Source organism: Myripristis murdjan, chromosome 18 (assembly GCF_902150065.1).
Source record: "Myripristis murdjan chromosome 18, fMyrMur1.1, whole genome shotgun sequence".
NCBI lineage: Eukaryota > Metazoa > Chordata > Actinopteri > Holocentriformes > Holocentridae > Myripristis > Myripristis murdjan.
This window is the reverse complement of record NC_043997.1, coordinates 16,464,909-16,485,339: the sequence shown is the minus strand read 5'-3', so window position 1 is coordinate 16,485,339 and position 20,431 is coordinate 16,464,909. Positions and strand designations below refer to the sequence as shown.

Here is a 20,431-nt window from a genome sequence, read left to right as displayed (position 1 = left end):
GGTCTCATGCAAATGTATTTTTTAATAGCTTACTGTCTTTAGTTGATAATTCCTTCAAGTGCTTCATATCCTGTTACCTTATCAACATAAACTGGATTGATTTTTTTTTTTTTTTTACACTCAAATACAAACTTCACTTATACAATTACTGTGTTTAGAAATAATGGAAGGCCCCTATTTTCCCCACAGAAGATAATAAAGAAAGGGCCAGGTGAAGCCATTGGTACCACTCATCTGGTAAATAAATAAATAAAAGCTGCCCAGAAAGATTGCCCAGTATTTTCTTTTTACTTTTATTTATTGATTATATGCAATTAACATGAAATATAGGATTGTGACATTTCAGTGAGTCACTAGTGCTTTTTTTCAATTATTATTTTAATTCTTCTTCTTCTTCTTTTTTTTTTTTTTAATTTTCTAACCATCCCCAGGGGGTGACTAGCTCTGTTTCTCTGCCTCTAATACGGCTCTGCCAAGTTGAAGGAAATCTTTGTCTGAGGAATAAAAAGCAACCTCGCTGAATCAAAATCACTTTGTGAAAAAAGCACTTATTGTCCAGGGCTAATTAGCAATTAAGAGAAGTAGACCTTAGAGTGAGCCGTTCTCACTTGGCGCTGATTCAATAAGCCCCTTAACAAATCACTCGTCCAAAATCTTACAGGAGAAATCCATTTAATGTAAATGTACTCTCCATACTTTAGACAATTGTTTATGGTAAATGGTTTAAAAGTGGAGCGCCATTCTGCCGATTACTGTATCTGCTCTTTGTGTTTCACATCTGTGCTGAACAGTGCTGTGCTTGCATTATGACTCCAGTATTTATGGAACATAAGCATAAGTGATATGTGAAATCCATACTTTGTCAAAATCTATGTAATGTCTCTCCTTCACTGTCTAATAAAGCGGGGGAAGTGCTTTGTTCTATTGGCAGAGTAGAAGATATTGACATGGCATTTTGGTGGCATTATGAAGCCAGTTTAATATTGTCTTATTGTGTTGTAACAGCATCAAATCATACATCATCTCTGGCATGACACGCAGCACTAAGTGGCTGAGCTGATGCACCGGATTTATGAGGGTTAGCTTCGCTACAAGGAAAAAAAAAAAAAGCAAAACAAAACAAGCAAAAAAAAAAAAAGCACCTCAGTTGTATTGGATCTATACAGAACCTGTTTAAAAATCGCTGGAGCCACAGGATCATTCATTGTGACAATTTTCAGCATCAGCCTCTTTCCTTTCCTATCCTTTTATTGTTTAAAGAGGTACAAGTTAGAGCAAACAATGAGTTATTAAGGGCTTAATTTTAAGATGGTGAAAGGCAGACTTTAGAATGCAACATGCTGATAAGTCGCAGATTAGTTCAGTTAAATATCATTGATCATAAATTAAGTAATTCGCAAACGCTCAGAAAGAAAATGAGGAAACATTAAGAGCATATTTTCTGAAAATAGGAGTTAATACTAGTGCAACTGCAGCATGCTTTTCAAGCCCATCTCTGAGTAGCCGGCATCAACATTTTTATTCCGACACACACGGGGAGTATACAGCAGATTAAAAACACATTAGCTCCCATCTGGCTGCTCTGCCTCCATATCAAACTGTGCCTTGTCGATATACACCCTCTCTGTCGACATGCAGTCCTGACCTCCCTGATTGCCTTCCTCTGCAACCAGCTTCATCCAGAGTATCGGAGGCATCCTGCCCATGTTCCTGGTGCTCGCCTTCATGTACACCGTCTGCATGACCATCAAAGGCCTGGTGCTGGAGAAAGAGCTCAGGCTCAAGGAAGTCCTGCGCACCGTTGGCGTCCAAAATTACTCACTTTGGTGTGCGAGATTCACTGAGAACATTGTGCTGCTCATTGTTCCGTGTACACTCATAAGTGTCATGGTTAAGGTCAGTATGAAGGCAAAATTTGGCGCAAAGTATCAGATCACAAAGCACAATATGATGTTGATGTACACCATTATTGTATTTATTTCTATATTGCAAGCAAGTGGCATTTGAAAGACTTTCAGCCACATTGCTATAGAGATTTTTCATTTTCCACCAAATGGAAATATTTTTTAAGATCATATCCATTGTTTACGTATTAGATAATGTTCTGCGGAAACATCTAAAAAGTCAACTTTTCAGCCATTATGAAAATCTGTTTGCCCCAGTGCTTATCTACTGATTTTCTACATGTTGCTATAATCTGATGTTGCCTTTGCAGAACATACAGGTCAACACAATGATTGTGCTTTGTGTTTTGCTACTCTTGCTCGTCTTAATCCCAGCTAATTACGCAACAAAAAATCTAAATTAATCATAAACCATGATTCTTCAAATAAGGCCTCTCAAACTAATTAACTGAGCATGCAACCAAAACTGCCATTCAGTCAAATTTAAATCATTCTTGTAGTCATATGTTTGCCCTTTATTTCCTGTAATTGCATCACCTTTTCTTGTGGGCTGTGTGCTTGAAAAGCTGCAGTGCAATCTGAAACAGAAATGTTTTGTATATTTCCACGATGGGAATGAAAATGATTCATTTGCGGCCACAGAATTTTATAATCTCACACATTGTGCGCTCTGTCATGTCATTTCACAAAATGACTTGCAGACAGCAATTAGCCAACAAGGTACATTTCTGTGTAATTATGTGGGGATTTAAGGAATACTACACATCAGCCTCACTAGCCTACTCAGTAGCATACACACTGGTAAGTTTGGCTATGTGAATTTACAGCTGTGGTGCAGTAGGGCTGCCAAGTGTCATTGAGGGTATATTTATTATTTTTTATACTTTATTTCATTAATTAAAATCCAGAAATCCAGAAAATTGGAAAGAAAGAAACCTTTTGCAAAAATGTGATGCATCAACTTTGTGCTGTCTGAAACTGGAATAAATATGCATGAGATCTGGTGGAAAAAATAATAAATAATTAAATAAAAAAATGAAAAAGTAGAGGCAGCAGATTAGTGCTATTACAGCAGCACCCAAAACCCTCAAGTTCAATTAAGAATGCATTAGGTTAATTAATCAGTAAATTAATGTGGGGAGGTGTGAATGGGTACATACAGATGTTTGTCACAGATGGAATAATAGTGATGTGGGGACAAGAGCAGAATCACCTCCTGCACATGGGATCCATAATTCCTAGCTGTGCCCCTAATTTACAGCATGCACTTCCATGCAGTACATTTTTAAGTTGTTCGACTTAATAAATAAAGTAATAAAATAATGCACAAAAACGAAGGCTGAAGTTTTATTCAGAAAATGGCTTTTGTTGCGGAACGAATGTGTCTGCAAGCCATTCGTTACATTTTTTTGCAGTTAAGCAGCATAGTGGTAGCTAGATTTATAGTACTGTATGTACAGAAATAATTCACCAGCCATGAATTAGGTGCTCATTGTACACAGTGTGAACACAGAGATATTCTTTAGGGGTTACTGAGAAAACAGTAACTTAGACCTCAAAAGCCTATCTCAGCATCATCAAGACAGTATATTATATGCAGTCATTACTCATGTATCTGAATAACTTTGGGATAAAGTGCACACAGGAGTGATATTGTCAGTCTCAGAAAAATATAAACTATTCATCATCTACATTTTCATTTTTGCCTGTTAGAAATTATATTGAACATTTTCAGGTCATACATATTTTTGTCTGTTTTCTGTTTTGGTTTCATGCATTTCTGTATTTGTTGTTCTTACACTATATGGACAAAAGTATTGGGCCACCAACTCATTACACCTACAAGAGCTTTTATGACATCCCATTCTAAATCTATAGGCATTAATATGGTCCCCCTTTTGTAGCTGTAACAGCTTCCACTCTTCTAGGAAGGCTTTCTGCAAGATTTTGGAGTGAGAATTTTTGCCCATTCATCCAGAAGAGCATTTGTGAGGTCACACACTGATGTTGGACAAGAGGGCCCGGCTCGCAATCTCTGTTCCAGCTCATCCCAAAGGTGTTGGATGGGGTTGAGGTCAGGGCTCTGTGCAGGCCAGTCAAGTTCTTCCACACCAAACTCAGCCAGCCATGACTTTATGGAGCTTGCTTTGTGCACTGGAGCACAGTCATGCTGGAACAGAAAAGGGCCTTCCCCAAACTGTTCCCACAAAGTTGGAAGCAGAGAATTGTCCAGAATGTCTTGGTGAGCTGAAGCATTGAAATTTCCCTTCACTGGAACTAAGGGGCCGAGGCTAACCCCAGAACATCAAGCCCACAGCATTATCCCTCCTCCACCAAACTTTACAGTTGACACAATGTAGTCAGGCAGGGAACGTTCTCCTGGCATTCACCAAACCCAGACTCGTCCATCAGACCACCAGATAGAGAGGCATGATTGGTCACTCCACTGAACACATTTCCACTGCTCCATAGTCCAGTGGTGGTGTGCTTTACAGACACTTGGCATTGTGCTTGGTGCTTGTGCTTGGCGACCCCGCTCTGTAACTTTACATGGTCTGCCACCTGGTTGCTGAGTTGCTGTGGTTCCTAAATGCTTCCACTTTGCAATAATACCACTTACAATTGGTGGTGGAATATCTAGGATGGAAGAAATTTCATGAAATGAGAGGAGACTTCCTATTACATTATTATTACAGTACCACGCTGAAATTCATTGAGCTCTTTAGAATGAGCCCTTTGTTCACAAATGTTTGTAAAGGCAGACTGCATGGCTAGCTGCTTGATTTTATACACCTGTGGCAATGGGACTGAATGAAACACCCGAATTCAGTGATTAAGAGGCGTGTCCCAATACTTTTGTCCATATCGTGTATGTCACTGATCCTGTGGCATCCTGTTGTGTTGCTTTTCAGGTGGATTGATTCTCTGTCTAAGGGTTAATTCATGACAGATGAATTATGGAACAGTAATCACAAAAGGGAGACTTTTAATGGCCATTACAATAGACAGCGTAGCAATGTTATTAGTGGGCATTTAAAGGTATTGCACATCCTGCACACATGCAGCCTTTTTTGTATATTTTGTGCTAATGAAATAAAAAAGGATGGTTATTTTAGATCACCGTAATCAGTTTTTGCAGTTTAATTGGAAAAGGCTGCTGGTAAATAAAACTGATATTTGAACAGCTGGGTGAAATGTAATTTCCCATCAGCCTAATGTGTTTGCAAGCCATCAATAATTTGTAAACATTAATAACAATAAATTGAGTTAGTTGGGTGCCTTGGAGGAACAACTGCAAGCATGATGTGTATTCAGATCAGAGGCCCATTCTAAATGATAATTTCACAGCCATTTTCGGCACATTAATAATAATAGCAAATCAGATGGTAATTATCGGAAGGCTGTATCTGGATTAGGTGTGACAACAACCAGTTTTGTCATCTGCACCTGAGCCCTCTGTCGTTTTACATTTGTTTTCTTTTCCATTATGGCCGATGTAAAGCATTTATTATTTGGCACCCACAGTTGATGTATTGAAGTTTATTAGCGCTGATCCCACACTTGGCTGCCTTCTCAAGCCAAGCAACTGAATCAAGTTATTAGTTTGAGAAGATTTGCTTTATGAAAAGGTACACTAATCAGAGATGATCAATACGCACTTCCCCTCCCAAGCAGGATGCCCTTGTTTTGACAAAAAGATTCCACCTTCCAAACTTTTTCTCAAATGTTTGGATTCTATATTAAAATTTGATTGATTTGATGTGCACAGCCACATCAGCGGCCGCCATCACACTTGGAAGACACATATTGACATCTCATCAATCACCCATGGACACAGTGATAAAAAATAAATGAGTGGGGGAACACTCCCTGGCTTGAAGGTGTTCTATCAGACTGCCTGAGATGAAGTATTATCAAACTTACCCAGTGACAACTTTCAACAGTGTGTTTTGATTTTAACAAAATCAAATGTGCCATGCCACATTCCTGCCATTTCTTACTTGACACAACAATATTGCCCAGTCCTTGTTTTTTTTTTTTTTTTTTTTTCCCTTATTCCCTGTCAAATTGCATTCCAGATTTAATCAAACAATTTGCCACTTTCCCCTCCTGGTTCTGCCTCCTGCTTCCCTCAGGTTCCTCCGCTCCTTGGCTCGCTCTCTCCCCTTGTACTTGACTTTAGCCTGGATCTACTCGGTGGCCATGATCGTTAAGGGCATTGTCCACGAGAAGGAAGCGAGGCTGAAGGAGACAGTGAGGATCATGGGCCTGAGAAGTGCCATCTATTGGCTGAGCTGGGCAGTGTCCTGTGTGCTGCCTCTAGCCATCAGTGCCCTCCTCCTTACCCTTATACTCAAGGTGATTTCAAACTGATTCAACGCTGATTCAAGGAGGACGCGGCCATTATTTTGGAGGGTTTTTTCTTGCCGTGAAGTCATATGGATTAACGTGGCATGTTTAAATGAAGATGATAATGAAGTGAAACCTGAGTATATAACAAGAGAGATAATTTACTTGACGGTTCATTGTACAGTCTAAGCAGATTTAGAACATTTTCTATAATGAACTTTTTTACAGCTTCATGTAACAGTTATACTGTATGACAATTTTTTATTCATAATTGCATCCATTACAATAGCACCATTATCCTAATAGCTGGAGTGCCTCTTTGCATTACGCGCAGAGAAGGCAGCCGCACTGTGTTGGGTGAATATACACATTCACAAGCAGCCCTCCAAAATATGTCGTGTGTTCTCCTTCAAAAGGGCAGAGTAAAAGAGTGACATGCCAGAGAATTTCAAGATTTCTTTATAATGTACAGCAGTCAACTGGGGAAATAAACTTGAAATGACAAAAAAAAGCAATACAACAGAGATTTAACCTCATTTACTCTGCCTATCGTGTTTCAAGTTATATGGTTTAATCAAATTCTTAATTTTCTGCCTCTCTCTGCCAACTTCATAAATAAGACTATTCTCTGCAACCCAAAGTAATTGCTCTGCTTATGTCTCTTTTAACATTTCAAGATCACCTCTTCTTGCACAGTTGAAGGAATACCTTCTGGAGATCTGGTGACATTAAACGCGCCCGGTTCTTTCAAAGCTTTGCATTTCATTAAGCTCCTTTTATTTGTCATTCCCTGCTTTCTGTCACACAGTACGGGAAAGTGCTGCAGTACAGCGACCCTTCGGTGATCTTTGTCTTCCTGCTGGTGTACTGCATGGCCACCATCACACAGTGCTTCTTCATTAGCGTCTTCTTTTCTAAAGCCAACTTAGCAGCAGCATGTGGCGGCCTCATCTACTTTGTCCTCTACCTGCCGCATGTCCTCTGCTATGCCTGGAGGGACGTCATGGGTTTCGGGGCCAAAGTTGCTGTGGTAAGTCCGTCTTAAGCTCTGACATGTTTTTGAATATTTTCCATGGCTTGTGGTTTGACAGATATTGCATGTAAAGGTCTCATTGTGTTTTACATTACATTTTTTGCCATTTTGACCTTGCTGTGGAATTGGTCTTAGATTCATTTACAACTCTTTAATTCGATTTATCTATGAGTATAAGGCCATGTTTGACAATTCATTAACTTGGCTTAGACCATAAAAACGTATTGCCAGGCTCATTCACAGTTTTTTTTTTTTTTTTTTTTTTTCAGTGCCACTCTGCTTTCACCACTCATCCCTTCCAGACACATTTACTGTTCTCTTTACATCCAAACAGACAGACGCTGTCATTTCATGGTCAATCTTCTTTATGGAAGGGAGTCGGTCCAATGTGTAATATCACTAAGGGCTTCAGCAGACTTACTGAATGCTTAGCTCCACAAGTCGCCTGATACTTAACTTGGCCAAAAGTCCCTGGCTTCCCAACACACAGGAGACTTAGGGATTGTAAAATACTGTAGTCACAGTCCTCACAGTCCCATTCTGTGTTTCTCAGTCTGCCTCTGCTCTTTTCTCTGTGTTTGCAAGCTCAAAAAACTTTGATTTTGGAAAAGGTTGTAAATACAGCTCACATGTTCACAATAGTAAATATGCTATTGGTTAGTTTAATTGTCATGCAGGTTTTATACTCTAAATGGTGTGTATCCAAGATAAATTGAGGAGTACAAGCCCACTGGCATCGAAATTATAATCTAATAATCAAATCTAATAAGTCATCTTAAAGTTAAGCGTGCTATTTCTGTGCATGAATACGCTGATGTTTAAGATATTTAATCAGACAACTTTTGAAACTCATTTGAATAAGTTTGTTAGCATTAAGCATCATCGTATGTGCTTTAATGATAGATACTGTGAATTTATGAAATATTTACACAGAAAAAGTGAGTGACATGAGACTAGAAATCATCAGATACTGGAATATCACAATATGCCAGGAGTCTTGTCTTTTCCTGGTTTAAAGGCTGCAATAAAGTAAAGGGATGCAACTTTCTGAGTTTATTAGGCTGTGCGAGAAGTTATATTATTTGTCTCTATCTGCTTGATCATCATATCCACATTGCTAATGATTGTTCGCAAATGGCTAGTGTGTAAATGTCTTAGGAAATCCCTGATAGTCCCTACAATATCATGCCAATATTGATATCAATGTATTTGGTCATCGTGATTTTGTCCATATCACCCAGCCTTATGACAAACCCTGAGGAAGTTGGGGGTTTTATCCTGTACTTCTCAAAGAAAAAAAAAAAAGATAAATAGCATATCATTGCTCAACTTTCAGTGTAGCCTTTCTGTGTGACCTTTATGGCAGTGCTGGTATCATTTGTCCTCAAGCTGTCCTTTCTGCAGACAAAGACACACAGAATCTTTCATCTTCATTGCCATGCATGTAGGCGCATCCTCGCCAAGTTTTCCCGCAGCTCCGTGTGTTTTCTTGTTTATCAGATTGAAATATCTAAAGACAGTCTAGAACACCTTACACTGGCTTCTGACATCGCTCACTTGTGTTTTCATCTTCCGTGTTCAGATAGTATAGCTCTGCTCTTGCTTCTGCAGTCACGTAATGCCACCCTAGCAGCTCAAATTGGTTCTCTTTGAGTAAGCCTTTGTGCCTCGCAATCAGGGATTTACAATGATATCATTTTCTCGGTATAAAACTTCTTTTCATTCCCCTTCACGGACTATGTGTCAGTTATTTAGGCATTTTGACTTATTGAGCATCACAACCTCATTTAATCACTACACTTTCCCCACACTAAGAGGCATTGCGAGGTTCTGCCCTCAGCATTGGGATTTTTCTCCCCTGCTCGCATTAGATGGATAGGCTAGTCCTCTAATTAGCATGAGCAATGTTCCTCTGACCAAACCACTATCCAGTTCATCCCTGCACTTAATCAGATATGTGCATGCAGAGTTTTTTCCTCTTCTCCCTCAGCTAAGATGAAACTATACGCTGCCCAGGCACACTAATTCCCTCACACTGGATTTTGATAGTAAAGTTTTTGAACTGAGCACAATTTAAAAAAAAAGATCATGCGATTTCATATTAACCGTTTTTGACTGCAGGTCTGTGCCAAAGGAGAGCTACGGGCAGTGTTTTGCATCAGAGAGACACCATAAGACAGGGCACATTCACAATTCAGCTCATCTTTTTCCTGTGATTTTCTCCCATTCTGTGTTTATTGTCACTTTTACTCGGAAGAAGAAGCTAGAGAGAGCTCGAGTTTTTCCTCCTACAATGGCCATTTTCCGCAGACAGCTGAGTGGTGGTAGAATCTGCTGTGTTGACACGTTTTCAATAAAGGGGTCTTGTTTTGTCTGCCTCCCAACTCCTGCCCTATTCTCCAAGTGGCTCTTGTCGTTTTGTCAGCCTTTCATACGGAGGTCAAGGAGGGCTGCTCACTCGCCCTCCAGTCACCCCGGATCTAGTGATTGAGTGTTGATTGTTTGGTGGTAGATGGACAATGGAGGACAACAGAGGAGCTTGCCAGCGGCAGTGTGCGGAGAAAGTAGTGAGCCTCGAGGTTTTGTGTCACCGCGAGCCTTTTCAAATTCTTTGCCTGGCAATGCAACGACAGATAAACAGTATCATTGTGGCCCTTCTCTAAAGCTCTAGTAAATACTTGTGGCATCTGCCTGAATTGAAATGCAGTGGGCAAATGAGGCGTGATAAAACAGCTGGCAGGCAACATGGCAATGCTGAGTGATAGGCCATGGCAGATGAGATCTCATGGGCAAAGCATCATTTGCAGTTTCCTACTGTACGAAAGATCCAACCAATCTTCATTTTTACCAGATGAATTTCCTTACGAATGTTCATAGCAGGCAGTGATGAAATGAAACCATCTGATGCCTGTGTGGCCATTGTTCCTCTTTCCACTACAGCGGTTTATTGATCACTTAAGGGTGTAAGCTTAACTTCCAGCAAATGTCTCATAATTAAATCAGCCACAATTACTTAACAGTGACTTTCTCTTATTGTGCCCGAATTCTAATTAATAATTCTTTCAGGTCCAACTCAAGATTAATGATTCATGACTTCAATTCAGGCACTTGCACATCTGTCATTCCCAGAGTTTATTGTCGTGTGTGGCCTTTGGCTTCGGCTGCGAGAACTTCTCCAAGTACGAGGAGCAAGGCATCGGTATTCAGTGGTACAATATCGGCACCAGTCCAGAGGAGGGAGAGCGCTACACCTTCATCTTGTCCATCGTCATGATGCTCTTTGATGCTGCTTTTTACTGGTTGCTCACCTGGTACATTGAGAATGTCTTCCCAGGTATTCATTTTTAAAGGAACAGTTCCCCCGAAATGCAAAAAAAGTATGTATTTTCCAGTTTAATCCTATTGGAATCTATCTGTCCAGATAGTTTGTGTGATTTGGTTTCCAGTCTCCCCTCACCCCAGAGCATTGGGGCTGGATGAGTAATTTTTTTGTGTCAAAAGTTTACATGTGAAAAACTCAACAGCAACAATATTTCTTGCCGAAGAACACAGGCAAACTGTATCTGTACGTCTCTAATTTGTAGTCACTCGGGTGAGCCAGGAAACAGGGAAGTCACTGCAGACTGGAAACCCAGCCAAGTCACACAGAAACTACCTACATGGATAAATTACATAAGGAGTAAATGGGAAAATATCTTTCTGTATTCAGTATCCTGTGTATCTTTGTGTATTTTGGGTGTAGTATTCCTTTAGCTTTGGTATTACGTTAAATTCCTGTGTCTGACTGGTGCACATACTAACTTTTCTTTTATGTTGAACAAAGATGTTTATTTAGGAACGCTTTCATGATGTCATAACAGAAAAAAAATGGAAAGAGGTCAAAGTCCATATACTGTGTCACTTTTTTCTTTACACAAAAGAACGTAATATAGCCTTACTTCCTTCAGTGGCAAATGCCACCATCCCAACAGGCTCGTCTTAATATTTCTTTCATCCGCTCTAATTAAAATAAGACAGAGGATTTGTGCCAGGCTTTCTTGAGGAAACATGAACTATAAAGTGTCATATTCCCTCAAGCCAAGCTGTTATTAAAATATGAATAATGTTCTCCATGCTTGATCACAGGCCAATATGGAATCCCTAAGCCATGGTACTTCCCTTTCACTGCGTCTTATTGGTGTGGGACAGCCTCAGTGGCTGATGGTGACCCCGGCATGCTTAAAGACCCCGGTGTACATGACGGTAAAGTACCATATAATTTTCAATTCACACCTGTGAGTGTTACACAGCACTTAATGTTTATTCATCAAATTCTCAACAGGTCATCCATGTAATAGGGGAAACATAGCTTTAATAAGGTGTATAAGTTAATTGGGATAGGCTGAAAACAAACATTAGCATCTTGTTTGTCACACAGGGTGATAATAGAGTGAAAAAAAAAAGGTTGTGTTTCAAGTCAAGGACTTAAAAACTAAGAAACTAATTTCCAATTAACATTCAGGGGAGTGAGGTGAGAGGTTGTGTTATTGTGATGAGTGTTCAGCAGAGTTTTTTTCCCCCCTCTCTCTCTTTGTTTTAATTGTCATCACTATGGATTAAGTTTAAATACGCACAGGCCCTGTAAGAATTATGAGACCTTTTGTTTTGTAATTGCAAAGACTACATGGAGAACCCACCGCCGGACATGAAAGCCGGCGTCTCAATCCGGAATCTTGTGAAAATCTACAAGACTGGGAAAAAGCTAGCTGTGGATGAGCTGAGCTTGGACTTCTACGAGAATCAGATCACATCTTTTCTCGGTCACAATGGAGCTGGAAAAACAACCACTATGTAAGTCCGCGGCTGGGGTGAAAAAGCTATTTTCTCGATAAGTTGCAGCATTCCAGTAATTTCATGGGGTGCAACTAATCTGACTTTTACTGCATTGTAGTTGCATTAGTTCAGCAGGCACCGCTTTCAATGAGTGATGTCTTCTGGGAGGACATTTACCACACAGAGTTAGCTGTTGTGTTGATAGTGGGAGTTATCTAATTGCCGTTTAAAAAAAAATAGTGGAAAGGTTGGAAGGGTTTAGGATGACAGGAAATAAATGAAACCCACTGGTCCAGAAAGAATGAGCAAGAGAGCAACTGATGCGAGACTAAGGGCTGAAGAGAAGACATCCCCTCTGAGCAACCGTAACAAAACAGAGCAGAACCGAGTTACAGAAAGGACAGAGGAAGGACTCGGTCGCACGCCGGATCTCAATTTGGATGCATGTCCACAACACAATACCTATCTGTGTGCCTCACGATAACATTTCAAAGTCTCTGCCCAAATTAACAAGGAAAAAAAATCTTTCGCCATTTGGGGTATTTGAGAAAATTTTCAGTATTCCTCAGTTATCTCTATTGTGGTATTTTGCATTGTGGTTAGTGTTGGTTTCTGCCATGGTTAGTTCAAAATTAATTACAATGGCGAGAAATTGATCCGAATTGATGGTCAATGCCAGTGCTAAAAAGTGCTTTAACTTTCATACTGAAAACCCGTTTGATACAACAGGACACTTTTTGAGTGCCCTTTATAATAAAGTCTTTCGTGGTTTGTGAAGTTAAATTTGAACAAAGTAAGACAATTAACAAAATTGCTTGCAGTGAGCAGAAGACGTCTGTAAAGCCAATTGATTGTTATATCCAATCAGCTGCCTCTTATTTCAAGGTCTCTCTGCCATTACAATTGTAGTGATTAGCACTGTGGGGTATAAATAACAAGCATTCATCGAAGTCACATGGTTCCTTTTTTCCTCCCCCTTTATTCCCTCATTTTTTCTCCATAGGTCCATTCTGACCGGACTTTTTCCACCTACATCAGGAACTGCCCTCATAAATGGTTATGACATCCACACGGACATGGACAGCATCCGGAAGCACTTGGGAATGTGCCCGCAGCACAATGTGTTATTTAATGAGTGAGTGTATCTAGCAGACACCAATATACTGTGCTCATATACCCATCCATCTGCTTTCATACTGCTGTTCCTGGTGAAAATCACAGTGAAGGCAAGAAAAATAGGAAGGGGAAAGAAAGTGAACAAAGTGATGGTAAAATACTTAACCAAATAAATAAAGATTTTATTTTGGCAGATATTGTGATTGCAAAATCGTTTACAATTTAGTCCAGTTTTGCATCATAGTTTTCATGTTGGCTGAAAAAAAATGATTAAAAGTTCTACTAAATGCTCCACTAGACCTGCTGAAGGACTAGTAGAGCATTCATTTGCAACTTTTGATCCACTTGTCCTTCTCTTATGCACCTATCTCATGAAATAAATGAGTGTTTTCTGTACTGAAAATGAAATAATTAAATGATGATGATATGTGTTTTGCTGGGTTCTGTACCAAACAAACTGTCTGTAGAGTATGTTTTGCAGGACAGATTGTCTCTGAGGCATTGCAATATTGTTCTTCATTAATTATGGTCGTTATCACACATTTTGCCTTTTTTTAACAAAAAAAAAAAAAAGAAAAAGAAAAGAAAAAGAAAATGCAGCATCTACTATTTTGCTATTGCACTTTTGAAGGACTTTTCATTAATTGTCCAGCCCTAATCCGGTCCAGCTGTTGAAATGAAACTGCATGCAATAACCCCAAACTCCTTGCATGAAGAAAGACTCAGGTCAACCCACAGGGTATCAGTGCAGTACTTAGAGGCAGGTTCACTTTGTTCCACCCTGTGCTCTTGACTGGCTATTGATGTAATCATTCAATTGCACTAAAAGGCCAAAAAGAGTGCACACTGCAGTTCACTTATATGTATGGTGAGAGCTCAGTGTCTGACTTGTGTCATCCCATCTCCTTAATCTGTATAAATGAAATGAACTTTGTTCACTCAGTGAACTTTTTTCCTCCTAATTGCAACATTTCTAGCCACTATTCAGACTTTTATACCACCTTTAGCGAGTCTTTTTAATTTCTCTCTCTCCACAAACTGATTACCTGCAACTGCACACAAGCCCCACATCATAATTATGGCTCAGCACCTAGAAATTACTTTCATTAATATTCATCCCTGACAGACTCAAAGCATCTATATTAAGGTGGGTTGAATGCTCACAGAGGTAGATACGTATCAGTCATACCCATGTTCTCAACTGCAAACGAGTCAAAACAATCTGATGGAAGGTAATTTGTTTCACTTCACTGGAGTGCAGTGAGAAGGGTGCCTTTCATGTGTCAGGTTGGCTCTTTCCAACGCTGACATTTGATGAACTGTTTAAGGCAAGTGATGCCCTCTTTGGTCAATTATGCCTCGCGACATGTCAGTCAAATCTGTGCATAAGCATTCTAACATCTCTACACCTGAACAGGCTGACAGTGGAGGAGCACATCTACTTCTACGCCCGGCTGAAAGGACGCAGCCGTGATGAGGTGAAAATTGAGATGGACCAGATGATTAAAGACGTTGGTCTGCCACATAAGCGAAAGGACCTCGCCAAGAACCTGTCAGGTGTGCTTTTGTTTGTGCCAGCGTGTGTGGGGGGAGGGGAATGTGCACATACGTATGTTTACATCTTAGACTGCCTGAATTAAATCATACACATGTAAATTTTTTCATGATCTATACGATCTGTGTGCGCGGCTGCATCCGTTTGCCCGCTTGCTGCATGCAATCCCAAGGGAAGTAATGTGTGTAGATTATCCTTTTTTTTCAATACGAAGCTTTTGTTTCAAATTGTTCCTCTATAAGTGTATGTGCATGCGGCTGTCTAGACACACACCTGCGCAGTACCTGTATGTCACAGGGTGTAATTCATTGTCTGGGGGGCACGAGAAAGTCCTGCTTGATAAATTGTCCCCAGTCATGGATTGCTTGTGAGCAAATCACTGAAATACGACTTTCAAGGTTGATCTACGCTGACATTTCCACTACATTAGCACTACATAGGATGCATTTTGAACAGCTCACCATGAGACTGGAGACTGGAGTAGCCCCTGTAAGGTGTATCCAGTCCGCTGCCATCAATCATTTCACGCCATGCAAAAGACAATAAAACATGACACATCCTGATGTATATTTTCCCATTTTCTCACATCACGTCCATATTAAGTAGCCACATACCTGAAACCTAATTTCTCAGATGAATTGTGAATGTCCGCGATAGACAAGAACCTCTCCTTTTTTAATTTTTTTTTGTCAACTGCAGGTTAAGGCTGAACAATCAATTGTAATATCAAAATCACAATATCCAAATAGCAGGAGTTTTACTTTTTGGATGAAAGTAAAATATGTCCAGAGAAATAAGTGAACATATTTGTTTGATAAAGACCCCAGCATACATTGCACAAATGCAAAACATTTTGGTCTTTAAACATTTTGAACACATGTTATGGTAACAGAGATGGCCAAAGTTTGCCCTGTCTTTCAGGTGGGATGCAAAGGAAGCTGTCAGTGGCAATTGCATTTGTTGGAGGCTCGAAAATCGTCATCTTGGATGAACCTACAGCAGGGGTGGACCCGTATGCCCGCAGGGGTATCTGGGAACTGCTGTTAAAGTACAAACAAGGTAACAGGATCTGTGGTAAGAACCAAGGCTCCGCTAAAGGCTTTGAAGTGTCCAATGTTTGAATTGACTGGACTACCTCTCGCCGAGCGTGTGTTTGATCTTGTTTGAACCCAGAAACTTTGCAAAACTGAGCCCAGTGCAAGTTCAACTTTCACAGGTGCCAGATGCATACAACGCGATACATTATAAAGATCGATTTAAAGGTAATGAACCATCTCGCTTTGTTTTAAAGAGTTTCTCCTTGTGACACTCGGTGTGGGCAGAGAGAAATTGATATAATTTGCACTGGAGCAGACTGAAATGGATGTGAAGACAAGCCCGATCCGAGAAGCTTCAATCGACATGGCTCTGTAACAGACTCCTTAATTGTCTGCCATATCAGTCAGCTTGTCACTTTTTGGCCTCACAGACTTTGTGGTTGCCAGTGGCTGTAAGCAAGACATGGACATTATAGTAACACATTCTCCCAACAGATGTCTAAATGTTTAATGTGCATTGAGTGGCATTCCGCTCTCGCTATGTCATTAGCTTCTCTCTCTCTCATCAAGTCCTTTCACTCCAATTGGGAGCCGGAGATAACTCTGTTATAATGAGAACACCCACATTCTGGCTGCATCAATGAGTCATGTTTTGTGCCTCTCCAGTCTTATTTGCGCCACAGTGTTACCGAGGTTTGTCATTAAGCAAAAACGCTACAAGGAGTCTGTTTGTATGGAAGACGCTGAAGGCTGATATTGGGCTTAATGTGGAGGTTTTTCATAGTTAATTAGGTGCAGGCTTTTCCCAGGCAAAAAGTGACCAAATTGCCCTAAGTGGGTGTTGTTTTGATTAAATTTCATGGGGGCTTAGTTGGCTGGTGACAGTTCAAACTAAGAAATTCAAATCGCACAAATGTTCAGCTATAAATTGCCTGAGGGTAGACAACATAATGTGAGCATGCAGGTGATATCTTTATTGCTGAAACAGAGACCCAAATGAAAGTTTAAGATCTGCATAGATCTAGGGATGCTTTTCAAAATGCGAGTAAGAGGAAATGTCCTTTGAAGTTTACAATAAATAAATAAATGAAATTGCACATTATGAAAAATAAGTTATTTAAATGAGTGATAGTTGATTGTGATCAAAGAACACCACTCTGCTACACTCAAATCATAATATTTTTAAAACGTGCCCTGAATATTATATTCATAGAAGAGCATGAGGGATATTACAAAGCAAGACATATTTTCATCTTGTATCTTGGTCTTTTACAGAGACAGCTACCTTTATTTAATACCATACATTCCTGACCTTTTGATTGCAATTTCTCAACAATTTGCAGTTGATGACAGTATTATTTATTACAAGGCCAATCCTTTAATGCCAAACATGTCTTTTTTTTTTTTTTTTTTTTTTTTTAAGAAATGCAGACATAGATGATACACAACTCAACAGTAGGCTACAGCAATAAAACCTGATGAAATAGCATGGTTAAATCAACTTCCATAACATATATAATGCTTGGATGGATGGATTTCTCCTCTTAAAGTGCAGACAAAACTGACTCACTAATATTAGCAGCTCGGAACTCAATTATTTGAAGGGATCTTTCAAAAGTCTTATCGTTATCCCTGATCTAGACCTTTCCTCTGCACATTCATGTTACAGGATTAGGAAATGTCATTTTCGGTGACTTAAAAAATCTGATTAATGTTTTTTTTTTTTTTTTTTTTTTTTTTTTTTTTCAGAGTTTGTTGCTGTTGAGTTTGTTGAGTCATACTTTCTCCACGGTGCAACTTATACACAAACGTCCAAACAAGCAAACAAAAAATCTGAGAAGGATAGAGACAATGTTCAAAGTTCACTTGACTCCAGTTTTGTGTGTGTAACATTTCAGGGCAGTGTGTACACATGATGATGGTATTGAGATATTAAGGTACAAGAAATTCTTCAAAGGTTTGTAAACTCTGTTAATCTCTTTCAGTGCCAGAGTTTGCCAGCACATCGTCCTTTTTGATGAAAAGGGAAAATGCTTATTATCACAGATGAGAAGTAGATTTTTTCCTGCTTAGTGCATCTCTACTGACTATGTAACCCTAACCCTGACATCAGTACAACCCTAACCCTAACCTGACCCTATGAATAATTTTACACAGAATCCAGGATATCCTAATAATCCATATGTTGAATAGCCACTTTTGACATGACTGAGTCACTTGAAACTCACTTGGAACGTTTGGTTATAAATTTACTTTATAGTTAGTTGAATATCAGCATAGGACTATCAAAATAAAATGTACTTGGAAAAGTACACCTGAAGGCATTCTATCATGAGTAATTATTTCTTCTTACACCATAAATGGGTAGTTTCATTGATATTACTTAAATGAATTAATCATTAATCTTCACTTACAGATCCACTTACTGTATATGTTCACTACTGGTGAATTCATCTTAAAATTTTACCAAATTATCAGTATTAAATCTATTATATAATATAACCCAAATTAACGGTAGTATAATATCAGTATTTTGTATCAACGTATTTTCTTCAATGTGATATTAGAGATAAATTATAGGTTTGTGAATTGTAAGAGCAACAAATTAGCAGTCTAGCAGTTAATATTTGGCCAGATGCACTTTAGGAGTAAAACTGACTTCACTTGGTTAAAAAGAATGGCGCAATATATCATAATGCTGTTATCGTATGAAAACCTTGTCCTTCCAAGATGTCAGCTTCAGGAACTAAGAAAAATAGCTCCGGCTTGGCAGCCATGACGTCTTGAGCTTCATTAGAGGGTTTTGAAAGGTCTTCATAAGCCGCAGCTCAACCCATCGCAGAACATGTAATCTTGCGTGGCCGACCAACAGAGGTGTGGAGAAATTCTCAGTCAGGAAACGTGGGATAACAATGCCTTTGTAAGTCAAAGGAAGCACCGTCTGCTGGCTTTTGCTCAATATCGTATCAGTGTGTAGTTGCTTAGTCTCAGGTTTAGTTGTTGTTCAGTTGTTTAGTTGTTGTCTGACACTTTTTACAGTGTTTTTTTCTCCTGTGTGTCTGCTCTTTGTCAGCAGTGTGTTTTAAAAATTCATCTGAAAAACCCAACGCACATTCTGGATTTTTTCCACTTGCGATCAGAGTAAAAATGGCCATAAAAAATGTGTTCGGCTGATTGGCTCAGTAGTTTGCTAAAAGAGAGAGAGGATGGCAGCAGGGGTCGAGTGAGCTAGACAGTGAATGAAGAGGGGGAGTGGACGTGTCGGGCGGAAATGTTTTTCAGAGATTTTGAATCACTGCAACCTTGAGATGTTCTTCATCATCAGTTGTAACTGTGCATAGAGAATAGAAGTTTCCATCTGGCTTGGGTGAACATTTTGAAATATATGAAACACATCATGGTTGTTACATTTGCCCAAAAAAAGTCAGGTCCAGGAACTCAAGGTGTTTTTTTAAAATTAAAAGGTCTTTATTTATAGGGCTTGATATGTTTTGAGAAACACACCAAGAGACACCAGCAGCGCTCCTGCTTCCTTTTTTTCACATCACGGTTGTTGTTGCATTGTTGATATGAAGTCAGATTCGATATCTGGCCTGTGACGACCCTAAATTTCAATGGGTTTTGAAGATTGGTCACACACAGTTAGACCTAAATTGAAAAGCACTCATTAAATAAATGAATTAAAGCGCACTGAATGCCTCATCACAAAGCCATTTTAAAAATCAGGTCAATAAAGAGAATAATTATGTGGCTCCCCAGACTTACCTTGAAAACAAATTTACTAAATGACAAAAGGATATTTACCAAATAACATTCTATTCCATAAGCAATTTGTTTGTAACAAGTCAATTTACTACAGACTGTGTTTGCAATTACTTTTTAACATTACCCAGGCAGTTGTTAAATGTGGAAAAATAATGCTTTAAATAAATAAGTAAATTATAAATAACTAACCGAATAAATAAATATATATTTTTTAAAAAGAAATTTAAATGAATGTTGCAGGGTTGCAGCTAAGGTGGCAGTACAAAATATATTTCAAGATCCTGTTTTTAAGTTGTTCATGTGCACTGAGCAGAGCTGCATTTTTTTGTGAAAATACCAAGGTCCTTAAGATCAGATTGGTTAAATACAATTTATCTCAGAAAGAATGCAAAAGAGAAAAGGAGCAAGATGAAAACACTCAACACTCCCATTTGAAACATAATTTTCTCCTCAGCGCATGATAACGTCCAGGAGAGCTGCTCTTTCAACACATCCAATCTTTGTTTTATCGTTGAACAGTTCCTGGCACAAACCACACTGTGAGGAGGTGAAATACACTGATAACCTCCAAAATCAAGCTGCAAAATCTCATCATGAACAACAGCTTGTATTCGGTCATGTTCATATACTGCAGGCCTATAAATAATCAGATGTATTACTCAGATTGCATTTAATAGAAATAAAAAAAAGGCTTGCATCTTTCTTTTAATGTGTGAAGACTGTCATTGGTGTTGAAGTAATTCTCAAATCATTGATCTGAATTGATTACCCCAAACAGTAGGAATCACACTTTTGGCCGGTTATTCATCATGCTGCTGATGCGTACGATATCCATCTTGCCTTAGACAACCACTGTGAA

The 20,431-nt window shown here is 39.2% G+C and overlaps 1 protein-coding gene across 1 annotated transcript in view; it reads left to right on the top strand.

Annotated features, from left to right (window-relative positions):
- The window catches only part of LOC115376791 (phospholipid-transporting ATPase ABCA1), a 185,306-nt gene that overhangs the window by 54,244 nt on the left and 110,631 nt on the right, over positions 1-20,431 (top strand). The window contains exons 15-22 of the mRNA XM_030076559.1: positions 6,041-6,263; positions 7,063-7,284; positions 10,417-10,621; positions 11,413-11,529; positions 11,946-12,117; positions 13,103-13,234; positions 14,633-14,772; positions 15,692-15,829. Coding sequence (XP_029932419.1) covers positions 6,041-6,263; positions 7,063-7,284; positions 10,417-10,621; positions 11,413-11,529; positions 11,946-12,117; positions 13,103-13,234; positions 14,633-14,772; positions 15,692-15,829 — 1,349 coding nt within the window. The remainder of the gene's footprint in view (positions 1-6,040; positions 6,264-7,062; positions 7,285-10,416; positions 10,622-11,412; positions 11,530-11,945; positions 12,118-13,102; positions 13,235-14,632; positions 14,773-15,691; positions 15,830-20,431) is intronic.